At 45.6% G+C, this 10121-nt stretch overlaps 1 protein-coding gene across 4 annotated transcripts; it reads right to left on the bottom strand.

The window, feature by feature from the left end:
• Nucleotides 1–874: 874 nt before the first annotated feature.
• Nucleotides 875–4313, bottom strand: LOC100194295 (putative phosphopantothenoylcysteine decarboxylase). 4 transcript variants are annotated; one of them, NM_001139334.1, is made up of 3 exons: nt 3118–3322; nt 1681–2027; nt 875–1598 (listed from the first exon to the last, which is right to left on the bottom strand). In NM_001139334.1, exons 2-3 carry the CDS (start codon nt 2017–2019, stop codon nt 1275–1277), a joined length of 663 nt encoding a protein of 220 aa, NP_001132806.1. In that variant the 5' UTR covers nt 2020–2027; nt 3118–3322; the 3' UTR covers nt 875–1274. The 4 variants fall into 4 exon arrangements, with proteins under 4 accessions (NP_001132806.1, XP_008663737.1, XP_008663680.1 ...); XM_008665515.4 differs by lacking the exon at nt 3118–3322 and adding an exon at nt 4166–4313 and having other exon boundaries at nt 898–1598; nt 1681–2024; XM_008665458.4 differs by lacking the exon at nt 3118–3322 and adding an exon at nt 4166–4309 and having other exon boundaries at nt 898–1598.
• Nucleotides 4314–10121: the final 5808 nt, after the last annotated feature.

The following is a 10121-nucleotide window of genomic DNA, read 5'->3' as shown; positions in this document are numbered from 1 at the left end:
TTTCAAATACTCTAAAAAAAGTCATAGTATCTAGAATACCATGATTTTGAAAACATAGTTTTTAGAAACGCAACCAAATATCTCATAACATAAAATACTACAATATTACTCAAAACCATAGAAACTGTAAATAAAATATTTTACTTTCAAGCAAGCCCTGATTAGTTTTATGATTCACCTATTTCAAAATATTTGATTACTAGGACACTGCAAAATTCACGTAGAAAAAAAATGCTGGAACGATCGATAATATATCACTAAACATTTCTAGTTGCCTTGGAAATCAAATGTATACCATTAAATAACGAATTTTTCCTACTACAACGAGCTACTATTCACTATTACATACGACATACGTACCTGAATACAAAAGTCAAAAGGGAATGTTGTTTCGCCATATTGAGCGATGTGAGTATGCGTATCCAAAGAAACAGAACAGGCGCCCTCAGTTGGACTTGGATAGCCCTGTGGAACGAGAGTAGTGCTGTATTTACGATGGAAGTCCCTGTTTCTTACCGCACCACGGAGTCTGGCTGGCGGTGCATAATTTTCATCGTGACCCGAAACGGCCCGTCGGCGGTGCCGGTGCGGTGGCTGGTCGCGCTAGCCTGACCTCGCTTGTCCACACGTCTTCGGCCCTGAAACACGCGCGCAGGTAGGCCGTCATGTTACTCATGTCTCATCGCCGGCTTGCTCGCTGACACCACAGCTCCATGCAAAAGATTGTCGTCCTGCTCGTGAGACTAGAACTGGTCGTAAAGATATGCATCGACAACATCCAGATTTCGGACAGCTACACCAGTAAAAACAGATAGGCAAGAATCCGAGAATGAAGAAGCGACATGCGCACATCAATGGCAGGTGGAAAGCAAATCACTCAAATGGTCGGGACAGTCGTTTCAACATTTGTACCAGGAATATCGAAGGGTAGAAAAGTTTGCTGGACACTTCCACTAACAACTACAAACTGAATAATCACTACCATTACTGGGCAGGGAGGAATCTATCTCTGTGGCAACAGCACCCCCCACTCCCACACACACAAACAAACAATATTGTAGCAGACAATACAGCTGCATAATTGTACTCCCACAGACAATTACAAACTGAATAGAGTCATCATTGGAAGTTATTGTTATCATGTGACAACAACCTTTCCCCCTAATTCAATACACACAAACTCTAGTTGAAAAAAAATCTGGTACAACACTCCAGATGCACACTGCAGATAAAACAAATTCCTAAGCTTGACAATCAAGTGGCCAACCGCTGCATCAGCTAGATGGCCGGTTATTACTGACAGGACCCGCGAGTGAACTGCTCGCATCGTGCGGTTGCGTCTTGCACGCGAGCCTCACGGAAGTATGGATCTGCGAGGTTTCGGCCATTGCGCCGTTCCCGTAATCGCCACAGGCCAGCCTTTTGGTAACTGGGGGGATCAAGGCTATGCCCAGTTGGTTGATTGTGTGAAGATGCCGCTCCGTGAATGGGTTGTTCCACATTAACGTGTTCATGGCTGGGGCAACAAAGAGCGGTTTGCTGTAGTCCCACGCTCTCACGATGCAGGTCAAGAGGTTGTCGCATAACCCACCGGCGATCTGAGCAGAACAATCTAGCATCACTCTGTGTAATACAATGAAACTAATTCGCTATCCACGAAGAGAAAAAAAATATATATACCTTAGCCAGGGTATTTGCTGACAATGGAGCAATCACCATAACGTCTGCCCATTTCCGCAGCTCGATGTGTAAGACTTCATCTCCTATCTTCTTCCAGGTAGACCATTCATCGTCATCAGTGTAAAGAACGATGCCACTTGGTAGAGATGATCTATCAACGAAGTGCAAGGATGACGTGGTGGCCACAGCTCGGACATCCGCCCACTCAGAGAAGCTACGGCAAAGGCTTTCAAATTTTATAGCGGCTACACTTCCTGAAGCAGCAAGGAGGACCCGGGGCCTACTAGGTTGTGAGTAGTGCACCACCAAACTCTCTTGTACTGGCTCTGATGTAGCCATCAGCTCTGCTTGAACCGCTCAATTGCATAGGATTAGAACAAGTCAGAGGATTCGTACAGGTATAGAGAAACATGATTAACAATGAAAGGTCTAGAGAGAAATGAAAGAAAAACAGGGAATAAATCATCTCCCACAGGTAAGCAAATATTTACTTTTCCATCATTCCATGTGGCAATGAGTTTTATTTTTGTAAGGCTGAGCAATGGTATTTTTCAAATTATTGACGCTGCTAGTGCTATGGAAAACCAGTGTTCTAAGTTCCAATGATAAGAGCTTTTCTTTATCCTCTGCTTATTTACAGTTTGAGAAATGCAAACGATGTGATTGCTCTGCAGAAGTGTTCAGTGAAACTTAAAAATCTGAATGCTCCTGCTAATTAGAAATACATGCACATACTGTCTCTTGTCTCCTCTTATCTAACGACCAGAGGCTATACATAAATATAAGGACCAGGGTTCTAGCACCACAACTGTAATATTTCCACGAGCCTATGCTATGAATACTGACATAATACACCCAATAACTCAACTTCTGATCGGGATTTTGAACATAGGTTATACTTATAGAAATATAGAGAATTACAAAATATTACTGCACCGATCTGCTCATAGTAAATCAGCAAAATGAAATCCAGTTAATGTTTCTGTCCCTCAAGATCAAACCTTAAAGATGAGACTGCCCAATTGATAGAGGCGTGAGGATATCAGAACATGACCGTAATCGATCAATTTCATAGTTACATAAACTCACTACAGACCATGGGGCAACGAACTACGAAGTGATCTCCTACTATAGTTTTGTTCTAAAAACAATAAATTAGGCATATTGGTAATCTTAGGGCTGGACAAAATTGGTGGGCATGAGTTCAATCATTAGAAAAAGTAAAGTTCATTCACTCTGTTTAGATGTGTATGGCACTATGGCGCCTGCCTTGCGAACGAGGCGTACAAAAAACGTTGCTTTGGCGTCATAATCACGTGGAATCGCTTGTGGCGGGCGCTATACGGACCGGGAGCGGGAGGAAGTTGGAGATCGATGGGGGAACGGCGGGAGTGAGAGAGAAGGAGCGCGCAAGAGAGATTGGGAGGTTTCTCTCACCAGCAAGCGTGGGAGAGGAAGCAGAAGTAGCAGCACGCCCGTGCCGCCCGTCGAGAAGTAGCTGTCGCCAAAGTCCAGGTCGATCTGACGGGGCACAGAGTAGTTTGGGGAGAGCGGGGAAGCGGCAGAGAGGATGAGAGAGGGAAGCAAGAGGGAGAGGGGAGGAGGTTCAACGGCGGTGCTAGAGAACGGGAATAGGGAGGAGGTTCAACGGCGGTGCTGGAGAACGTAGAGATGGCAATGAGTACCGGTGAGTTTTTTAAACCCGGTGTGGCCTCGTTTGGGAGCAGGTACCAGGCCACACCGGCCAGCCACAACCGGCAGGGACAATACCTGCACTGTTACTGTTGTTCCCTAGTGTGGTACAGTCCCCAGGGGCACATGTGCCCTATGTCTGTTTGGCATATATTACTGCGGGTAACAAATAAGCAAGCAGTACAGGTAACAAAAATCATCCAATAGCAATGCCAAAAATACAATGTAGCAAATATCTCAAATTTTCAATAGCAAATAGTTCTGATCGCAAATGTTCTACTGAAATTGGTCGTGCAACAAAATATCTCTGTCCTCAACACACAATGAGATACGTGCTGCTATTGAATTATAATATTGGTTGCAGGACCCATGACAGATCTAATTATAATATTGATGGGCAAGTGCAGTAAGGAAAAGTCTTAAATAAGAAAAGAAATTACACTATCTTATTCAATGGGAAAGCTACACAACATGTCGTACTCAGTCTGTATTCTCTTCGCACAAGCATGCAACCATGGGCCATGGCGCTACGACACCAGTGACATTGATGTGGTCTAGTGGGATACTACCAGCCAGAGAAGCCATGGATGAGCTAGGACTAGGATTCACACGGCATCTTGGCAGGTGCCTGTCGTCACAGGCCCAACGCCCGAGCGAGGGAACATTACCGTCCCCATGGTGGATAGGAAGCCAAAGGAGGCGCGGGTGGGATGAACTGGATGCTCAGACCAAGAGAGGAGGAGGGCGGTCTGCGCGCCGGTGACGAACAGAAGCAAAAGAGGTGGAAGCTCACCAGATCGAAGACGAGGAGTAGCGTCTTCTTCCTCAGCAGTCAACCCTTGGATCCGCGTCTTCTTCCTTAGATCCACGTCTTCTTCTTCCGAGGCGGTGGGTGAGGCAGGTGTCAATGGCGGAGGCGATGGGTGAAGGCGGTGGTGGCTGCATCTATGGATGAAAGTGGTAATCCGAACTATTAGAACAAATTTAATATTTTAAAATAGATATGTATAAAATTTGATGTTGTTCTTTTCTTATGTTATCAAGCACATTAGTACAAATATAAATAAAATATTACGTAAATTGTTCTATGTATTATTTGCTCCCTACAACACAAAAAGTTGAAAAAATTACTGAATTTGTTTCCGAATCCATACCGAAGTTTATATCTATTATTTGAGAAAATATAGGATGAATTTGAGGTTTACCTTTTATGAATCTTAACAAGTTGGATGTTAAAAACAAGAATACAAATTTGTATTATATATTCTATATCCTATTTATTCACAATCAAAGAAAAACGACTAAAAAACGGATTACCGAATAAATGTCGTTTTCGACCGTTTTCATCCCTAGCTGGATCGAGAGGAGGAGGCGAGACGGGGAGTGGAGTCTCAGGCACTCGGCGGGTGCGGCATGCCCGGCCTTCAGAGGCGTGTTTTCTGTGCCCATCAAAACCGATCACAACCCGAGTGACACTTTCCCCCTCACGTGCGCTTCCAAATGCTGCGTAGCCCACACAGGTATTTTCTCACACGGCTACTAGACGGCCTGGGTTTAGACCGGAAACCCAGCTGGTTCTGGGGCTCCCAAACGAGCCCTTAGGATATAAGTTTGGGTCAATTTCTTTACATATAAGTTTATTAATGGGTTTAAATAGAAACCCAACGGATACGTGGGCATGAGTTTGTTCTTCCACTACCCATATCCGTAAACCCATAGGTTTTTAAAACCCGCCTTAAAATCAACATTCCTTATAAATATGTCTCATAATATTATTAATTGAATATGTTCTAATTGAAATAAACTTTATGTAACAAAATTTAGGCTAAAATTAGTTATCACTTATTCCTTTTATGCTAACTTATTAATGTATTGATTGTCATTTACATGATAAATTTTTTTATGTTGATGTTAGTGGGTATGGGAAACCCGTTGGGTACCCGAAACCCGCATGGGTATGGGTGTGGGCAAAATTTTATACCCGTCATGGGTATGGGTTTTTTAGCGGACGTATTTTTTCTTCGCGGGTACGAGTTTGAGCAAGTAATATCCAGCAGGTTTGTACCCATTGCCATCTCTAGAACGGGAATAGGAAGGAGGGCGGCGGCGGTGCTGGTATTGTTTTTCATATACATGCACCAGTCTTTTTTCTAGATGAGTTACTCTACACCGAGATCTAAACAGTCACATTTATATCAGATTTAGGACCACAACTTAAATAGGACTATCAAAAATGAAAAAAAAAAACTTAATTTTGAAAATAAGAGTATCACAAGTGAATGGAGGGAGTAATACATTAAGCAGCAGCACAAAAGGCAGATGATGCTTTTAACGAACGAGGAGACGGAAGAGCCCTGCTACACTACACCTCAATCCCTGCCTGATTCAGCGCTTTCTTTTTTGTCAATCGCCGACACGCGAGACAGCGAGTGCCGAGGACATGCATGCCGCTTGGCGCCTCAGCCGGCGGGGCTGCGGTGCTGCCTACCTGCAGTCAGATTCTACATGATTAGTTGCTAGCACCTGCTGCGGGTGGCTCGTGCGAGCCTGGGCAGCCAGAAACGCCGCTCGGTCACTTCTCTGCGCATGCGGGCAGGTGGGTAAAAAACATCTGCGTTGTCTCCACGCATGCATGATGGAACCATATTATGCAGGAAACCAATCACTAGCTGAAGTCTGGTCAACGGCTCCGGTCCGTCTGGACACGGATAGTCTGGCAACCAATCACAAGGAATTGCGTTCTCACGCTGCCCAGGCGCGTATGAATGTGCATATGGGCATCTGGCATGTGAGAGAAATTTGCTGTTTTGCCACTCTCAAATTTGGCTGCCTGTTATTATGCCATCCCGTGTCTATGACTGGTGGGACCGTCTGTGTCTATGATTTGTGGGTCCGATGGCATACTGGCGAAGCCCACAAATGATAATGGCAAAATTGCCAATGGCTCGGCATGTGAACGCGCAACGGCGTAAGCAGCGGGTCTGCCGCTTTTTTAATCTTTTTCCTTAAATTTCTATTACAGTAATACCCCTATAGGATTGGAACCGAGTTTAAATCCTACTACTAACAACACCGTCACCCGGACATTGACCTTGGTGGTATAGGTATAGTGTCACACGCACAATCTCTATACTAACGGTTATAAACCTATTTACAATAACGTTTCTTTTACAACCGTCGGTACTGGAGGCTAGTAGAAATAATTTTTCTATAGACGGATAATTGAGAACCGCTAATGAAATCAATTTCCACTGTCAATTGAGTTATAAAAACCGTAAGTGAAAATAGTTTTTCACTGGTGGCCAAGATAAAAAAAAGAAAATATTTTCTAAAAAAACATAAAAATTGGTTTAAAATAGTAAAAAAAATATTTTTATTAGGAGGGAGACGTCTCCGTCGAAGTCACAAGTCGTAGTATTTTTCGCGTAAAAATATGCAGCTAGGCGGCCGGTGATAATCAAACCCACAACAACCTCCCTTCGTGTGTAACCCAATCTACCACTCCACCTATCAATTACTTAATATTTATATTGTAGTTTTGTTGCCCACGTATTATAACCAACAGAGTGTAAATTAATAGTTTGAGACTGTAAATAAATTCAACTAAAAAGTTGTTAACTATAATAAAGTTTCATAAGTTTTGAAGGTCTCACTACACCAAAATCATACACTTCCTACGGTTTTTTAACTTCCTACAGCTTTTATAACAAACCGTAGGAAATAAATAACTTCCGAGAGGCAACTGGTACCTCTAGGAAATAAACATAACTTCCTACGGTTTTTTATAACAGCTGTCGGAAGTTAAAAAACCGTAGGAACTTAACTAACTTCCTACGACCTCCTCTAGGAAGTTAGGTTTCATCCGTTCACAAGCCAATAGAATAGCTAACTTCCTATGGCTGGCTCTAGGAAGTTAGCTGCCCAGATAACTTCCTACGACCTCCTTTAGGAAGTTAGGTTTGACCTGTTGACCAGTCAACCGAAAACATAACTTTCTACGGCTGGCTCTAGGAAGTTAGCTGGGCAGCTAACTTCCTACGGTCTCCTCTAGGAAGTTAGGATTCATCTGTTGACCGGTCAAACGAAAATCTAACTTCCTACGGTCGGCTGTAGGAAGTTAATTAACTTCCTAGAGGCAAAGCACAAACTCTAGGAAGTTATGTTTTTTAATTTTTACCTCCCTCTTCTCTCACCTTTCACAAAATATCTGGCTCAAGTCTCCTTCTCCCACACGCACGTCTCCTCCCACACGCACGGCCGCGCCGCCCCGACCGCGCCGCCCGCCCCAGCTCTCCCGACCGCGCCCCGCCCCATCTCACCCGACCCCGACCGCGCCCCGCCCCCGAGCCGCCCTCCCCGGCCGCCGCCCGCCGAGGCCGCCGTCCCGGCCCCGACGGCGCTCCGCCCCCGTGGAGCCCGCCCCGGCCGCCGCCGCGGCCATTTCTCCCACCCCCGGTAGCGCCCGCCCCCAACAGCGCCCGGCGTTCGTGCGCACCCGCCCCCGTCCGCCGTGGACGCTCCCTGAAAGGATCACGATGCCCAAGAGGGGGGGGGTGAATTGGGCTTTTTTAAAAATCAACACTAATTAAAACCTAAGCAAGAGCTAAACAAGAGCCCAACTTCACCCCAACAACTAGCACTAAGAATATAATACTAGAAATGTAACAAAGCTAAGATAATACTTCAAATACTTGCTAAACAAATACACAATGTAAAGTGCTTGAATTAAGTGCGGGATGTAAAGCAAAGTTTAGAAGACTCCTCCAATTTTTCTCGAGGTATCGAAGAGTCGGCACTCTCCACTAGTCCTCGTTGGAGCACCCGCGCAAGGGTATCGCTCCCCCTTGGTCCTCGCAAGAACCAAGTGCTCACTACGAGATGATCCTTTGCCACTCCGGCGCGGTGGATCCCTCGAGACCGCTTACAAACTTGAGTCGGGTCACCAACAAGATCTTCACGGTGATCACCGAGCTCCCAACGCCACCAAGCCGTCTAGGTGATGCCGATCACCAAGAGTAACAAGCCGTAGACTTTCGCTTGACCAAGAGAAGCCTAATGCAAGTGGTGTGTGCTCTAGGTGGCTCTCACTAGCGCTAATGAGGAACAAGCGCGGATTATGATTCTCTAATCTCCTCACTAGGCTTTTGGTGCTTGCAATGCTCTAGCAATGTGCTGGAATAAATGTGGAGTGCAAGACATTGAATATGGTGGGTGGAGAGGGTATAAATAGCCCTCACCCACCAACTAGCCGTTACAGGCAATTTACTGCGCGATGGCGCACTGGACAGTCCGGTGTGCCACCGGTGCACCAACGGTGCGCCACCGGTGCGCCAACGGTCGTTTCCAACGGCTAGTTCTGACAGAGAGCCGTTGGACTCATGGCGCACCGGACAGTGAACAGTCCACTGTCCGGTGCACACCGGACAGTCCGGTGCGGTGTCCGGTGCACCACTAAAATTCAACTCTGAAAACTGCGCTCTCGGGTTTCTGCGAAGGGAAAACACTCTGCCGTGGACCAGCCTAGCCCCACCTGGCAGAGGGTGCACCGGACAGTCCGGTGTACACCGGACAGTCCGGTGCCCCAAAGCCAGAAACACTAACTCTTGTTTTTCAGCTGATTTTCAAATCGGTTTTCGCTCTAACTTGTGTGTGAGTTCTAGAGTGACACCTAGCACTGTATATGAGTATGATTGTGCACCAACACTACACTAGAACTCTCTTGGTCAAACTACTCATTGACAACCCCTCTTTATAGTACGGCTAAAAGAGAATAAAAGACCTAACTAAATCGCGAGTGTCCACATCTCCTTGACACTCGGACTCCGTAGACCTTCACCTTTTGTTCCGTCGTTTTAGCCGTCGCTTCAAGTTCTTATCTCTGGGATTGTTTTCACCGTTGTAGTACTTCTACCTGTCATGCGACCTAACTTACCATTTGTCTCTGCAAAACACACGTTAGTCACATATAATATTACGTTGTCATTAATCACTAAAACCAACCAGGGGCCTAGATGCTTTCAATCTCCCCCTTTTTGGTGATTGATGACAACCCTACAAGTTTTGTGAGAGTAGTTTGTTTTGAAGATTCTGTCAATAGAAAGAATGGTTAGTTATACTCAGTAATCTTTGACAGAAAGAATGTGTACCATAATAATAAGAGTGAGCGCATACACATCATAAGATTCTTGTTCATATAAAAGTGAAGTTAAATTAATGAAACAAGAGCTAGAAGACTGGTGATAAAATATAAGGTGAAAACGTAATACACACAGTCAATCATACGCAACGAGAGTATATGACGAGTTTGTGAGCCAAAAACATCAAGCTAGTACAGAGAGTAGCAAGCACATATATTACATCAAAATGACTCTGACTCTCTACTAACTCTCTAACTCCCCCTAGCTCTCACAACTCATATCTCTCCCCCTTTGGCGTCAAACACCAAAAGGGACCTGAACCTAAACACCTGAAGCAGGAGGAGGCGGCGGGGGCGCATCCGGTCGAGGTCGAGGTAGCAGAGCGAACGCCGACGGAGGGTCAGAGTCAGTCTCGGATCCAGGATCTGTGGTAGAAGCTGGAGCTGGTACTGACTTGGACTGCGGCCGCGCAGCAGGAGCTACCGGAACAGAAGCGGTCACAGATACTGCCACAGCGGTAGTGGTAACAGCAGATGCTGGTGGCACTGGCGGCTGCGGACAGACAGAGCTGAGAACCGGAGAGGTGAACGCCAAAGTGACCGGCCGGAGCGG

This window comes from Zea mays, chromosome 1 (assembly GCF_902167145.1).
Source record: "Zea mays cultivar B73 chromosome 1, Zm-B73-REFERENCE-NAM-5.0, whole genome shotgun sequence".
Classification (NCBI taxonomy): Eukaryota; Viridiplantae; Streptophyta; class Magnoliopsida; order Poales; family Poaceae; genus Zea; species Zea mays.
Note: the sequence above shows the minus strand (reverse complement) of the source record. Positions and strands in the feature narration are given on the sequence as shown.